The following is a 16,527-nucleotide window of genomic DNA, read 5'->3' as shown; positions in this document are numbered from 1 at the left end:
GTAGCTCCGAAGACCAGAAGAGCGATAGCGACTCCGGAAACAAGAGACTAAGCTGTCTCAAATTACATAATGTAATTGCCAAAGAAGATTACCAGACCATTTGGGTTACCCTCACGATAGCGGGGTCCCCAGTCAAAATGGAGCTAGATACAGGATCAGCTCTGACCGTCATGAGTCGACGGGATTACGAGCAGCTATTTCCGCATATACCTTTGAAAGACACATCCATTGTCTTGAAGACATATACGGGGCAGAAAGTATACCCCAGAGGGAAAATAAGGGTGCCTGTTGTATACAACGGCAAGGAAATACAGAAGTTGTATTTATACGTTCTGCAAGATGGTGGTCCACCGTTGTTGGGACGTGAATGGATCAGAAAGATACGTTTAGACTGGCACTCCATTCAGGCACTGACGATGACCAGTAAGAAAAAAAACGATGATGACGTCATACCTGGACGATTAAAAGAAATCTTGGCTAACGCCAAAGAAGTGTTTCAACAGGAACTAGGAACCCTGAAAGGCGCCACCGCCTCAATAAAAGTGGAAGATGCGGCAATTCCCAAGTTTTTTAAGGCAAGGCCGGTGCCATACGCAATTCGTCCAGCCGTCGAGGCAGAGCTGGAGAATTTGGAAAAAGCAGGCGTGTTATCCAAGGTAGATTGGAGCGAGTGGGCAACACCCATCGTCCCGGTCATGAAGAAAACGTTGAATAATAAATCTGAAGAACAGAGAAAAGTTTGCATCTGTGGGGACTTCAAGGTGACTGTAAACCCGGTTCTTCACACGGTACAGTATCCTCTTCCGAGGATAGAAGATATTTTCGCCTCACTATCCGGAGGGAAACATTTCACCAAAATTGACTTAGCACAGGCATATCTACAGATGGAGGTTGAGGAGGCCTCTAAAAAGTATCTCACGATAAACACACACAAAGGCCTGTACCAGTACAATCGACTGGTTTTCGGAGTGGCATCAGCTCCGGCTATCTGGCAAAGAGCTATGGAGCAAGTCCTGCAAGGGATTCCGGGGACTCAATGCTACCTAGACGACATCCTTGTAACAGGAGAAAACGACAACGAGCACCTTGCCAACTTGGAGCAGGTGCTCACGAGGCTGAGAGAACGGGGCCTACGAGCAAATCGCCCCAAATGCGAATTTTTCCAGAAACAAATATCATATTGTGGCCATGTCATTAACGAAGAAGGGTTGCATAAGTCACCTGAAAAAATTGAAGCGGTCATAAAGGCCCCAGTGCCTGAAAATGTCTCACAATTAAGGTCGTTCCTGGGATTAGTAAATTACTATCATAAATTTTTACCAAACTTGTCGACGGTTCTGCACCCGCTTAACGCACTGCTACAAACAGGAGTAGTTTGGAAATGGAGCGAAGACTGTAAACGTGCCTTCCATAAATGCAAAGGCTTGATCACGTCCAGGGAAGTGTTGGCTCATTACAACCCATCACTGCCAATCAGACTGGCGTGCGATGCATCCCCTTACGGCGTGGGAGCGATATTATCGCATAGATTCCCTGATGGCTCGGAGCGGCCGATAGCTTTTGCGTCACGCTCATTGAACTCAGCTGAGCGTAACTATGCCCAGATCGACAGGGAGGCACTCAGCCTGGTGTGGGGGGTGAAGAAATTCAACCATTACCTACACGGACAAAAGTTTACCTTGTTGACTGACCATCAACCCCTCGTCTCCATATTCAACCCTAAAAAGGGCGTTCCCATTATGACAGCGCAAAGGCTACAGAGGTGGTCCCTTTTCGTAGGGGCACACCAATATGACAGAGTACAAAGGAACAAAACAGCATGGGAATGCTGACGGGTTATCGCGCCTACCGTTGCCAACGGTGGAAGAGGCGCCTACAGTGGACCCAGTGGAGATATTCCACTCGACCATAGTGGAATGTCTACCGGTGACAAATTCTACCATTGAAAAGGAAACGCGAAATGACCCGACTCTCTCACGAGTCTACGATTTAACGGTGAAGGGATGGCCAGCACATGGCGAACCACTGTTGCCAGCATTCTCGCAAAGAAGAGAACAGCTGTCAGTGTGCCGAGGAACCTTGATGTGTGGATCCAGAGTGGTGATTCCACCCAAACTCAAGGATAGAGTGCTAAAGGAGCATCACGAGGGGCATCTGGGTGGAGTGAAAATGAAGAACGTAGCCAGAGCATTTGTGTGGTGGCCAGGTATCAATGGAGACATTGAAGAAATGACCAAGAGCTGTCTAGGATGCCAGAAGGTCCAAAACACCCCACCACAAGCCCCTCTACATCCATGGGAGTGGCCCTCATCTCCATGGCAAAGGGTACATATCGACTTTGCTGGTCCATTTATGGACTCAATGTTCTTAATCGCGGTGGATGCACACTCCAAGTGGCCGGAGGTAATAAAGATGTCCTCCACCACCACGGAAAAAACCATCACAGTATTAAGGACCATATTCGCCAGGAATGGGCTGCTTGAACAGATCTGTTCTGATAATGGTCCGCAATTTGTATCCGAAGAATTCAGGAAGTTCTTAAAAAACAATGGGGTTAAGCACTACACGTCCGCCCCATACCATCCCGCCACCAATGGATTGGCTGAAAGGTTTGTCCAGACCTTCAAGAAGGCCATAAAGGCCATGGGTAATGAAGACATAAATCTACAACATAAGGTAGATAACTTCTTGTTTGCGTACAGGAATGCAACACATGTGGTTACAAACCAAACCCCCGCCATGATGTTTTTCAATAGAAGACTAAGATGCCGGCTGGATTTGGTCAAGCCAAACGTCAGAAGGGACGTAGAGAACCGGCAATTTCAAAGCATGAATGAAAGGCCAACTAGAACCTTCCAGATAGGTCAACCAGTTTTGGCCCGGGACTACCGTACCGAGAAATGGCAGCCTGGAACTATTTGCACACGACTAGGACCGCTGATGTATACCGTGGACATTGGAGAAAGCATAATAAGGCGCCATGCTGACCAGATCATAGAGTCATCCGAAAAAGGACAACCTACACCACAACTCTATACTCCTAGTGATGAAGCAGAGATACCCATAGTATCTACCTCCGATCCGGTGATACTGGAACCAGATGAACCCGACACTAGCATTGAAGCCGAATCGACCTTGCCAAAAGAACCTACTACACCACCGAGGCGTTATCCGGACCGAGTCAGGAAGCCTCCAGAGAGACTGAATTTGTAATTGATTAACTTCAGCAAATGTGTATATTATTGTTCTTGTAAAAATGTTATTTAATGATTACTTAAAATGTTATGTACTATTTATCTAAAAGGGGAGGAATTGTAGTGTATGTACCTTTAAGAGGAACTATGTTTTTGAAGCCCCTGTATACTGTAGTACCAGTAGTGACCACTCGGGTATATAAGCCTGTGTAGCGTCTTGTGTTGTTAGTTCACCTCCAGACTTTGTTCAGTAAGCACTTGTTAAATCAACTCCTGCATTCCGTGTCGCCATTAACACACGGATCTAACAAGAAACACATCCAAGATTTGACTGGCATAATGGATCCAAGATCAATCCTCAATACAGCACCATCTCACTCCTAGGATGTGTTTCTACTTTTTTGCTCTATTCTTTATATATTTTTTGACTATTATGGTGGACAGCAACAAATAAAAGACGTGCAGAACCAAATTTATTTAACTTAAGTGATATTGTAGCTTCTATGTACTGCAGCATTGAGCCAAGTACAGTAGCCAAAAGAGAAACTACAGTTAGTACAGCATACATATCTTGAGATTATTTTTGAATGGGAAGGTGATAATTAAAATTATGATGCCTCAGATCTGTGTTTGAATGGATTCCGTACTAACTTGTTAAGTGGAACATTCTCCTGCTGTTCATCTGGGTCATCTCTCTCTTCCTGTCCTACGTCTGGATTAGGCAGTAGAGTTGGTGGAGCTGACAACACAGCTGGAGACTCAGAAGTATCTTTTTCATTGGAAGCCTTTCTTCCTGGACTTAGTTGCTGGTCTGCGGTATGGGTCTTGTCATCCTCCTTGGAGGTTTGTGATGAACCTCTTCCACCAGGTTTCAGATTGGGTCTCACACTGAGTCTCGAGCGGCGAAACATCCTGCAAGATACAAGACGACAAGTGAGAGATTGCAGAATTTCACAGCCCCAATAACCTTCTGATTAATCACTTGTATTTATCTCAGAACATACTTCAAGATCTCCCATTTCTGAATTTGAAATTCATTGTTCATTCATCAATTGTAGGAATAGTCAGGCTCATCTACTTCAATCTGTAAAGGCACTTTGCAAGTAACGCAATCCAAACTGTAAATTTGGTACAAATTATAACATCAATTTAAAACAATTCCAACAGGGTCCAAAGACTCTGCTCTGCCCAACTGGTTAATTTTCCAGATTTTCTTTTCCTTATTTGTGCTTGTTTTTTTTTTTTTATTTAGTTTCTCGCCTCTCCCTTTAGATTACTTGGCATCTAGTGGGTCGGGAGTGTCTTGACCATGACGCATAAGGCATCACAACTGTGACAGACTAGATGGACCAGCAGGTCTTTTCCTGTCCAATATTTTCACATGCTCGTACATTAAAGGCTCTGCCCAATAGCATACTGAGCTATTGATGGATCCGGAAGGTTCAAGTTTATGTCTGCGCTGAGTCATCGAATCTCAGCTGAGGTAACTCATCAGCACCCTGGGCCAGAGGGGGGAATAAATACTGGCCAAGTTCCCCATTTCTGCTTCTTATCCAGCTATTACTGGAGAAGCAAGCATGTGGACACTAGCAGCAGACCAGACTGGCAGGCAGGGGGGTGGGGGCAGGGGATGCAACTACAGTTTAGTAGCTGTCAACATTCACTACACAGACTTACAGATTAAGGTGTGCGACTAAAGAGCTACTGCTACCCACTGAAATCTACCCAATTATCCAGTATTGGATGAGCAGAAATTCCTCCAATTAAATATTGGCAAGGCTGCAGCCATTACCTTTACCCCCGCCATAAATTCTGTTCCCTAGCCACCAATTCCATCCCCCTCCCTGGCCACTGTCTTGAGGCTGAACCAAATTGTTCACAACCTCGGCGTCCTATTTGACCCTGTGCGGAGCTTCCGGCCCCATATCCTCGCCATCATCAAGACCACCTATTTCCACCTCCGTAACATCGCCCATCTCCTGCGGAAACCCTCACCCATTCCTTTAGTTACCTCAAGACTCAACTATTCCAATACTCCCCTGGCCGGCCTCCCACCCTCCATAAACTTGAGCTCACCCAAAACTCTGCTGCCAATATCCTGACTCGCCGAAGTCCTGTGCACCCAACATTCCTCTGCTTGCTGACCTACACTGGCTCACAGTCCAAGAATGCCTCGATTTTAAAATTCTCATCCTTGTGCTCAAATCCCTCCATGGCCTTGCCCTTCCCCATCTCTGTAACCTCCTCCAGCCCCACAACTCTCCAAGAACTCAGTGTTCCTCCAATTCTGGTCTTTTGTGCATCCCTGATTTCCTTCATCCATCCATTGGTGGCCATGCCTTCAGCTGTCTAGGCCCCAAGCTTTGGAATTCCCCATCTAAACCTCTCAGCCTCCACCTCTCTCTCTCTCCTCCTTTAAGACACTCCTTAAAACCTAACTCTTTGACCATGTTTTTGGTCACCTGCCCCAACATCTCCTTATATGGCTTGGTGTCAAGTGTTGTCTGATAACACTCCTGTGGGACGTTTAGCTTTTTAAAGGCACTATAGAAATGCAAGTTGTTGCTATGCATCACCATCTTCGGGAGAGGCAACATAAGGTTAGATCATTTGAAGGAAGAGGATAAAAGGTACTGTTCACCAATCCCTGCATTTTTTTTTACTGTGACAACTGCTCACTCAACAAAACTTAAAATAATTTGAGCTTGTTTCTGTAGACCCCAAAACTAAATTGTCATTTTGTAAGAATACATAATTATTTACATCCACCCGGGATGGGAGACAGGGCCTCATTTAACATCTCATTGGAAAGACAGCAACTCAGATAGTTCAGTGCTCCCTCAGTACTGCACAAATGTAAGGAAAAGTGGAGATACTGCAAGCTGGGAGAACTATTAGAAGCAAAGGGATACAAAATAAGGTGCAAAAAGGGAAGAAAAAAAACTTTCAAGGAATATCAAAACCAACAAAGTTCTTATAAATATAAGAAAAAAATGGAAAAGGGGAACATGGGCCCTATAGAAAGATGCAGATATGACTATAATGGCCAATAGTTAAATGAATACGTTGTATTCGTTTTCACAGTTGAAGAAGTGTACAAAATGTTAGCAGGTCAAAGTCAAGGGTAAACTTACTGGATTTAATACAAGTTACAAAAAAAGTTAATGGAGAAAATAACGATAGACAAATCTCCAGAACCTGATGGTTTCCACCCCCAAATATTAAAAGATGTACACCGGCACACATGATACAAGAAGGTCTATGAGGCACTACATTTATCCCTTGTTTGAAGGTAAGGTGCTCCTCCCTTAACGAGTGTTGGTGGCTCCACCTTGCTGACTGAGAAGATCCAAGTCTTGGACAGATGGGCTAACCACCATTTTAATAATCGACTAAACTGGAAGTCCAGTCTAGACAGTGAGGCCTTGTATCAACAACCTCAAAGTCCAATCATTGCCTCCCTTGGCAGAGACTATTACGTTCCTCTCCAGTGGCAAAGCACCATGTTCCAATGCTATACCTGCAGAGATATGGCAAGCTGGAGAACACCAACTAGCTCAATCGCTGACTGAGTGTTTCCAACTAGCTCAATCGCTGACTGTTCCCAACTAGCTCAATCGCTGACCGAGTGTTTCCAACTAGCTCAATCGCTGACCGAGTGTTTCCAACTAGCTCAATCGCTGACTGTTCCCAACTAGCTCAATCGCTGACCGAGTGTTTCCAACTAGCTCAATCGCTGACTGTTCCCAACCAGCTCAATCGCTGACTGTTCCCAACTAGCTCAATCGCTGACTGAGTGTTCCCAACTAGCTCAATCGCTGACTGAGTGTTTCCAACCAGCTCAATCGCTGACCGAGTGTTTCCAACTAGCTCAATCGCTGACCGAGTGTTCCCAACTAGCTCAATCGCTGAGTGTTTCCAACTAGCTCAATCGCTGACCGAGTGTTTCCAACTAGCTCAATCGCTGACCGAGTGTTTCCAACCAGCTCAATCGCTGACCGAGTGTTTCCAACTAGCTCAATCGCTGACCGAGTGTTTCCAACTAGCTCAATCGCTGACCGAGTGTTTCCAACCAGCTCAATCGCTGACTGAGTGTTTCCAACTAGCTCAATCGCTGACCGAGTGTTCCCAACTAGCTCAATCGCTGACCGAGTGTTTCCAACCAGCTCAATCGCTGACCGAGTGTTTCCAACTAGCTCAATCGCTGACCGAGTGTTTCCAACTAGCTCAATCGCTGACTTGAGTGTTTCCAACTAGCTCAATCGCTGACCGAGTGTTTCCAACTAGCTCAATCGCTGACTGAGTGTTTCCAACTAGCTCAATCGCTGACTGAGTGTTTCCAACTAGCTCAATCGCTGACCGAGTGTTTCCAACTAGCTCAATCGCTGACCGAGTGTTTCCAACTAGCTCAATCGCTGACTGAGTGTTTCCAACTAGCTCAATCGCTGACCGAGTGTTTCCAACCAGCTCAATCGCTGACTGAGTGTTTCCAACCAGCTCAATCGCTGACTTGAGTGTTTCCAACTAGCTCAATCGCTGACTGAGTGTTTCCAACTAGCTCAATCGCTGACTTGAGTGTTTCCAACTAGCTCAATCGCTGACCGAGTGTTTCCAACTAGCTCAATCGCTGACCGAGTGTTTCCAACTAGCTCAATCGCTGACTGAGTGTTTCCAACCAGCTCAATCGCTGACTGAGTGTTTCCAACCAGCTCAATCGCTGACCGAGTGTTTCCAACTAGCTCAATCGCTGACCGAGTGGTCCCAACTAGCTCAATCGCTGACTGAGTGTTTCCAACCAGCTCAATCGCTGACTGAGTGTTTCCAACTAGCTCAATCGCTGACCGAGTGTTCCCAACTAGCTCAATCGCTGACCGAGTGTTCCCAACTAGCTCAATCGCTGACTGAGTGTTTCCAACCAGCTCAATCGCTGACCGAGTGTTTCCAACTAGCTCAATCGCTGACCGAGTGTTTCCAACCAGCTCAATCGCTGACTGAGTGTTTCCAACTAGCTCAATCGCTGACTGAGTGTTTCCAACCAGCTCAATCGCTGACTGAGTGTTTCCAACCAGCTCAATCGCTGACTGAGTGTTTCCAACTAGCTCAATCGCTGACCGAGTGTTTCCAACCAGCTCAATCGCTGACCGAGTGTTTCCAACTAGCTCAATCGCTGACCGAGTGTTCCCAACTAGCTCAATCGCTGACCGAGTGTTCCCAACTAGCTCAATCGCTGACCGAGTGTTCCCAACTAGCTCAATCGCTGACCGAGTGTTCCCAACCAGCTCAATCGCTGACTGAGTGTTTCCAACCAGCTCAATCGCTGACCGAGTGTTTCCAACTAGCTCAATCGCTGACCGAGTGTTCCCAACTAGCTCAATCGCTGACCGAGTGTTCCCAACTAGCTCAATCGCTGACCGAGTGTTCCCAACTAGCTCAATCGCTGACTGAGTGTTTCCAACCAGCTCAATCGCTGACCGAGTGTTCCCAACTAGCTCAATCGCTGACCGAGTGTTTCCAACCAGCTCAATCGCTGACCGAGTGTTTCCAACTAGCTCAATCGCTGACCGAGTGTTTCCAACTAGCTCAATCGCTGACTGTTTCCAACCAGCTCAATCGCTGACTTGAATGTTTCCAACTAGCTCAATCGCTGACCGAGTGTTCCCAACTAGCTCAATCGCTGAGTGTTTCCAACTAGCTCAATCGCTGACCGAGTGTTTCCAACTAGCTCAATCACTGACTTGAGTGTTTCCAACTAGCTCAATCGCTGACTTGAGTGTTTCCAACTAGCTCAATCGCTGACTGAGTGTTTCCAACTAGCTCAATCGCTGACTTGAGTGTTTCCAACTAGCTCAATCGCTGACCGAGTGTTTCCAACTAGCTCAATCGCTGACTGAGTGTTTCCAACTAGCTCAATCGCTGACCGAGTGTTTCCAACTAGCTCAATCGCTGACTTGAGTGTTTCCAACTAGCTCAATCGCTGAGTGTTTCCAACTAGCTCAATCGCTGACTGAGTGTTTCCAACTAGCTCAATCGCTGACCGAGTGTTTCCAACTAGCTCAATCGCTGACTGAGTGTTTCCAGCTGGTGCGGGATGATTTACTTTCACCACACAAGGATAGATGCATCCATTATCCATCTATTCAAATACAAAGGCAGTAGATAATGTGTGTGACAGTCACTGAAGAATTTCCCTATGTCATTGCAGGGAAAATCCTTGATAGGATTATCCTAAATCATTACATCGAGCATATAGCTGAGGAATTCTTGCCTAATAGTTACTGTGAATTCAGAAAAGGCAGAGGTACTACTGATATGGTATTTACTGCCAGACGTCTTCAGGAAAAGTATCAAGAATAAAACTTGGACTTTTACTTTCTTTGTTGCTCTCACAAAAGTCTTCGATAGAGTTAGCAGCGAAGGCCTCTGTGAACCACTGCCCAAAGTTGGCTATCCCAAAAAGTTATCCAGATGATCTGCAAGTTCCATGATGACCAGAGTCATGGAAAATGGTGAACTTTCAAACCCCTTCCCTGTCTCCAGGTTGTTTTTTTTAATATATTTGTTCTCATGACTGCATTTATTGCCCATCACTAGTTGCCCTGAGGACATGAAGAGTCAACCATAGAATGTGGGACTGGAGTCACATGTAGGTCAGACCAAATAAGGGGGGGGGCGGGCAGGTTCCCTTCCATGAAGGACATTAGTGAACCAGTTGGGTTTTTAAGACAATCCGGCAGCTTTCACGCTTCTTTTATCTGGTGCCAACTTACAAACCACCCGATTTAATGAATTCTGTTTCCCAACTCAACCTCTGGATTGCTAGTCAAGTACCATAACCACTAGGCTACAGTATCCTAGATTGTGCTTTTGCTCCCACCTTGCTTAGTATCTAGTTTGCTTCTATTCTTACTTATGCCTTCAGGAACTTGGATAAAGAGGTGTATATTCACTTCAGGATGATGGCAAATTACACAATCTCAGCCGCACATAGTCCACAGCTAAGCACTCATTTGCTGATGACTGTGTCCTTGTTGCCCACACAGAAAAGGACCTCCAACTGGCTCCAAGGACCATTTCTCAGATGTTTGTAAGAAATTTGGCGTCACTATCAATCCGAAGACGACAGAAGTTATATACCAGCCTGCCTCTAGAAAGCCTGAAGTGCCACCCAACAGTACCCATGGGCACACAGTGTCTGTAGTGGATAGGTTCACCTACCTAGGAAGCACCACATTCATATGATGATGAGGTGAACCACAGATTGTTTAAAGCCAGTAGTGCTTTTAGAAGGTTCCGTGTGAGGTTATGGGATAAAACCGGCATTAAACTGGCAACAAGACTTAAGATCTACAAGGCAAGATGTACAACATCCTTACCATGTGCAATAGCTGGACCACTTAGTCGCCGCATCAGAAAATTCAATCATTTCTACCTACACTCTCTCAGAAAGATCACAACACTTCGATGGTGGCACAATATTCCATTCACTGAGATCCTCAGAAGAGCAACTATGCCAGGAATAGAGGTAAAGGCACAGCTGAGGTGGGCTTGTCACTTAGTCTGAATGCCTGATACTGCACCACCCAAGAAGGTATTCTATGGTGAGCTGAAGCTTGGCAAACGCTCTCGTGGTGGTCAGTTCAAAAAGATAAAAAGGATTGCCTAAAGACCAAGGTAAATAAATGTGGCATCTCAACTGACACATGGGTGCATGATGCTTGTGACAGCAAAGTGGCAAAAGATGATACACGATGGCGCAACAAAGCTTGAAGCAAATTGTATCCAACTAGCAAAAGAAGTGAGTCCAAAGGAAACCAAGGAAAGATTATAATTGCAAAATACTGCGGATGCTGGAAATCTGAAATAACAACAGAAAATGCTGGAAATAGGAAAGATTATCCTCAGGTCAATTTAATATACGAGGTCCTGTGAGTGGTAAAACATTCTGCGTGAAAATCGGATTTTACAGTCATAAGAACCCACAACCAGTATTAAAATGGAGAAGAATCATAAGCTGTCATCACTGACAACGATGGACAAACCATCATTAAAAGAAATAGGTGAGGAGTGAGGAAATTGCAGGTGGTAGTGAGCCACCTGCTTGAACCGCTGCAGTCCATGCGGTGATACTTCTTTGTAGCAGTTTGTTACAACTGAGTGGTTTGCTCAGCCATTTCAGAGGGCAGTTAAGAGTCAACCACATTGCTGTGGGTCTGGAGTCACATATAGGCCAGACCAGGTAAGGATGGCCAATTTCCTTCCCTAAAGGACATTAGTGAACCAGATGGGTTTTTACGACAATCCAGTAGTTTCATGGTCACCATTACTGATACTAGCTTTTTTATTCCAGGTTTACTTAATTAACCAAATTTAAATTCCCCAGTTGCCGTGGTGGGATTTGAACTCATGATCATTAGTCCGGGCCTCTGGATTACTCGTCCAGTAACATAGCCACTATGGTACCGTTCCCGATCAAGAATAAATTGATCAGAGAGGCAGAATGGAATTTTGAAGGAGTGGTCATATCTGACTAACCTAGTTGAATTTTGAGGGGGCCACTAGCATAGTGAATAGGGAAATGTTTATGGATGTTGTCTATATGGACTTCCAGAGGGCATTTAATAAGGTTCAGCAAAATTGAACACACCCAGAATTGGAAGTTGTTAAAAAACATCATTGCGGGAGTTTGATTTGTGACCGCATGTGTTGCATTTCGGTATGCCAACAAAAAACTGTCTACCTTATGTTGTAGACTTATGTCTTCATTACTCATGGCCTTTACGGCCTTCTTGAAGGTCTGGACGAACCTTTCAGCCAACCCATTGGAGGCGGGATGGTATGGGGCTGATGTGTAATGTTTAACCCCATTGCTCTTTAGGAATTTCTTGAATTCCTCGGACACAAATTGTGGTCCGTTATCGGAACAGATCTGTTCCGGCAGGCCATTCCGAGCAAACATGGTTCTTAACACCGTGATGGTTTTCTCCGTCGTGGTGGTGGTCATTTTAATTACTTCCGGCCACTTGGAGTGGGCATCTACCGCTATCAGGAACATCGAGTCCATAAATGGACCAGCAAAGTCGATGTGTACTCTTTGCCAAGGAGATGAGGGCCACTCCCATGGGTGCAGAGGAGCCGGTGGTGGTGCGTTCTGAACCCTCTGACATCCTAGGCAATTCTTGGTGATCTCCTCTATGTTCCCGTCGATGCCTGGCCACCACACAAATGCTCTCGCTAAATTCTTCATCTTTACTCCACCCAGATGTCCTTCGTGCAGCTCCTTGAGTACTTTCTTTTGGAGTTTGGGCGGAATCACCACTCTCGACCCACACATTAGGGTTCCTCGGCACACCGACAGTTGTTCTTTCCTCTGTGAGAATGCCTGCAGTGTTGGTTCGCTCTGTGCTGGCCATCCCTTCACCGTTAAGTCATAGACTCGTGAAAGAGTCGGGTCATTCCTTGTCTCCTTCTCAATCATTGAGTTTGTTATCGGCAGACATTCCACAATGGACGAGTGGAACAACTCCACTGGGTCCCCTGTACTCGCTTCTTCTACTGTCGGCAATGGTAAGCGTGATAACCCATCGGCATTTCCGTGTTTTGTTGACCTTTTGTACTCAATGTCATACTGGTGTGCCCCAAGTAAGACTGACCATCTTTGTAGCCTTTGTGCTGTCATGTTGGACACGGCCTTGTTCGGGTTAAATATGGACACCAACGGCTGGTGGTCTGTCAGCAATGTGAACCTCTTACATTGCAAGTAATGGTTGAATTTCTTCACGCCCCACACAAGACTGAGGGCCTCCCTGTCTATCTGGGCGTAATTTCGCTCCGCGGTTGTCAAAGATCGGGACGCGAAAGCCACTGGCCTTTCCGAGCCATTTGGAAACCTGTGCGAAAGTACTGCTCCAATTCCGTACGGTGAAGCATCACACGCCAGCCGAAGGGGTAATGCTGGGTTGAAATGAGCCAACACTTCCTCGGAGGTAATCAACTCCTTGCTTCTGCGAAAAGCCTTTTTGCACTCCTCACTCCACTTCCATGGTGTCTCCTTTCGCAACAGCTCATTCAGTGGATGCAGCACCGTGGACAAATTTGGTAGGAACTTGTGGTAGTAATTGATCAACCCCAAGAATGATCTTAACTGTGACACGTTCCCTGGAGCGGGAGCCTTCACGACCGCTTCTATCTTCTCCGGTGATTTATGTAGTCCCTCGCGGTCAATGATATGACCGCAGTATGAGATTCGTTTTTGGAAAAACTCACACTTATTGCAGTTAACGCTAAGGCCATACTCCTTTAACCTGGTGAGTACCAGTTTCAAATTCGTGAGGTGTTCCTCTTCATCCATTCCCGTGATTAGGATATCATCCAAATAGCACTGCGTGCTTGGAATTCCTTGTAACACCTGTTCCATGGCCCTCTGCCAAATTGCTGGTGCCGAAGCCACTCCAAAGACCAGTCTGTTATAACGGTACAAACCTCTGTGGGTATTGATAGTTAGGTATTGGCGTGACTCTTCCTCAACCTCCATCTGCAAATATGCCTGAGCTAGGTCTATCTTCGTGAAGTGTTTTCCTCCAGCCAACGAAGCGAAAATATCTTCAATCCTTGGCAGCGGGTATTGCACCGAATGAAGCACTGGGTTCACTGTGATCTTGAAATCCCCGCAGATACGGACCTTCCCCGGTCCCCCTGGCTTACTACTTGGTGAGGATTTCATGACGGGTACAATGGGCGTGGCCCACTCACTGTAGTCTACTTTTGACAGAACCCCTGATCGTTCAAGTTCTTCTAGTTCTGCCTCCACTGCTGGTCGTATTGCATACGGTACCGACCTGGCCTTACAAAACTTTGGGCTTGCATGTTCTGCAATCTTAACCCTTGCTTTAATACCTCGCAGCTTACCCAGCCCTTGTTGGAATACTTCTTTCGCTTCATCTAATATTCGGGACAACCGTTCAGATTTGACGTCCTCTTTCTCGTGCTCCACCGACATGGCGTTTAGCTCATGCCAATCCATCTTTATTTTTCGGATCCACTCCCGTCCTAGAAGTGGTGGACCTCCCTCAGGCAGTACATACAGATCCAGACGGCGGTAATTTTTGTCTTTGTATCGCACATTAACTCCTGCCTTCCCAATAGGGAATACTTTGTGTCCCGTGTATGTCTGTAGTACTAATTCTGTATTCCGTAGTGGAATATGTTTGAAAAACTTTTTATAGTCATGCTTATTCATGACCGTCAATGCCGATCCCGTGTCTACTTCCATTTTGACTTTGGCCTTTTCAATCCGCAGCGTCATCCAAATGGTTTGTCTGTCAGCTTCGTTGTTCACGTTGTGAATTTTTAGACTGTCCAGTCCCTTGTATTTGAAGTGTGAGTCGGACTTTTGTTCCCTTGGACTCTCCTTGTACCCTTTTTTTGCGGACTCCCTCTTGTTGTCCGTCATTCTTGACCGGCATACTTTTGCTATGTGCCCGATCCTGCCACATTTCCTACATTCTTGGTTCTTAAACCAGCACTGATTCTGGTCGTGCGTTGTCTTTCCACAACGGTAGCATTTGGAAGTGCTTGCAGTAATTTGATCCTTCAGCACTGCTACGATCTCTTCGAAGGTCTGGTCCACTGGTTTAACTGGTGCTATTAGATGTTTCAAGAGCCCGTATGTTTTTGCTCCCATCGAATTTAACAAAGTTATTGCCTTGTCGTATATGGCTACGCAATATATTCCTATGCGTTCCCCATACGTGGCCCTGTCTTCTATTTCAGCATTAAAATCATTAATATTTCCTCGCTTAGGCATCTTCTTCTCTTTCCGAGAACAGCACAAGTATTTCTTTACTTATTATTAATTTTCTTCTCTTCTTGAGAACACCACAAGTATCGCTTTACTTATTTCTTGTTTCTGAAAATTCTAATTAATTTTCTAAGATGGCGGTTCCCCGCTTCTGCCTTCTTCCCCAGCGGTTTTCCCGTGAAAAATGGCGGCTTTCCCGCGCTTCTCGCTCTCCCCGCCCACTTCAATGGCGGTTTTCCCGCGCTTGACGGTCTTCACCCGTCCCCCGACGCTGTCTTTCAGCCCGAGTGCCGCCCTTATCAGCGGATGCGATCGATGGCCCGGCTGCGCCTCGCACTTGAAAGCGGCCCCCGGCCTCTGGCTCACCCGCTCGCGCGTTTCACCGCGGCTCTTATCAGGGATTGCGATCGCCCTTATCTCCCGATCGGTGGCCCTGTCTTTGCAGCCAACGCTGCGGCTTACCCACGAGGTTATGGAGGCTTCAGGGTCCTAATGCCTGTTGCTTCCAGCCTGTCGGTTCCAGACTGGTGAGGATTGAAACCTCTCTTCAACGTCCTGTCTTCGGACGAAGCCGCCGTGGAACAACTGCCGCAGGGTTCGAATCCTGACTCGTCGCCAATGTTAAGTCTGTGGGTTGTATTATAAATAATCACAGACTCCACTGTTAACAAAATAAAACACGTCTTTACTATTCAGAGGCTCGGGCGATTCTGCCCTAGTTAACGTATCACAACCCTTATATACTGGTGTGGTCACTATCGGTATTACAGTATACATGAGCCAACAAATAGTGCCACACCGAAAGTAGTGCTCTTAAAGGCGAACGGTTACATTCTATAGTTCCCTTAAAGGTAAACGGTTACATACACAACAGAAGTAACCTTGTGACATTGGTTGGGAGGTAGGACAGAGAGAGTACGGATAGACGAAATGTACTCCAACTGGTGGGATGTGACAAGTGGTGATGCCCAGGGATTTGTGCTGGGGCCTCAGCTTTTCACCATATTTTATCAATGACTTGGATGAAGGAATAGAGTGTTGTATATCTAAGCTTGCAGATGGCACTAAATTAGAAGGCATAGTAAATTGTGTAGATGGGAGCAGGAAGCAACAAAGGGTAATAGACAGAGTAAGTGAGTGGGCAAAACGATCGCAGATGGTGTTCAATGTGGGGAAGGGTGAGTTCATCTACTTTGGATCCAAGAATGATAAATCAGAATATTTTCTTAAAGGCAATAGACCAGGAGGTGCAAAGGGATTTGGGTGACTACAAACACAAATCACTAAAAGCTAGTGCACAGGTACAAAATATAATCAAAATCACTCATGGAACGTTGGCTTTGTCTCAAGGGGCTGGAATACAAAGGGGAGAGAGTGATTCTTCAGTTGTACAGAGCCTCGGTGAGATCGCATCTGAAGTACGACATTCAGTTTTCAGCTCCAAACCGCAGGAGGGGATCGTGCAAATTCACCAGAATGATATTGGGGCTTCAAAGATTAAAATACGAGGACAGATTGGATAAACTTGGGTTGTAT

General features: G+C 46.0%; 1 protein-coding gene across 1 annotated transcript in view; it reads right to left on the bottom strand.

The window, feature by feature from the left end:
- Positions 1-16,527, bottom strand: part of LOC147124584 (uncharacterized) — a 158,111-nt gene that overhangs the window by 135,504 nt on the left and 6,080 nt on the right. The window contains exon 2 of the mRNA XM_085989913.1: positions 3,846-4,106. Coding sequence (XP_085846039.1) covers positions 3,846-4,105 — 260 coding nt within the window. The 5' untranslated portion in view covers position 4,106. The remainder of the gene's footprint in view (positions 1-3,845; positions 4,107-16,527) is intronic.

This window comes from Somniosus microcephalus, chromosome 1 (genome assembly GCF_052327205.1).
Source record: "Somniosus microcephalus isolate GS21.2 chromosome 1, FLI_Smic_1.0, whole genome shotgun sequence".
Lineage (NCBI taxonomy): Eukaryota > Metazoa > Chordata > Chondrichthyes > Squaliformes > Somniosidae > Somniosus > Somniosus microcephalus.
The sequence above is the reverse complement of the archived record's forward strand: the minus strand, read 5'-3'. Positions and strand labels throughout refer to the sequence as shown.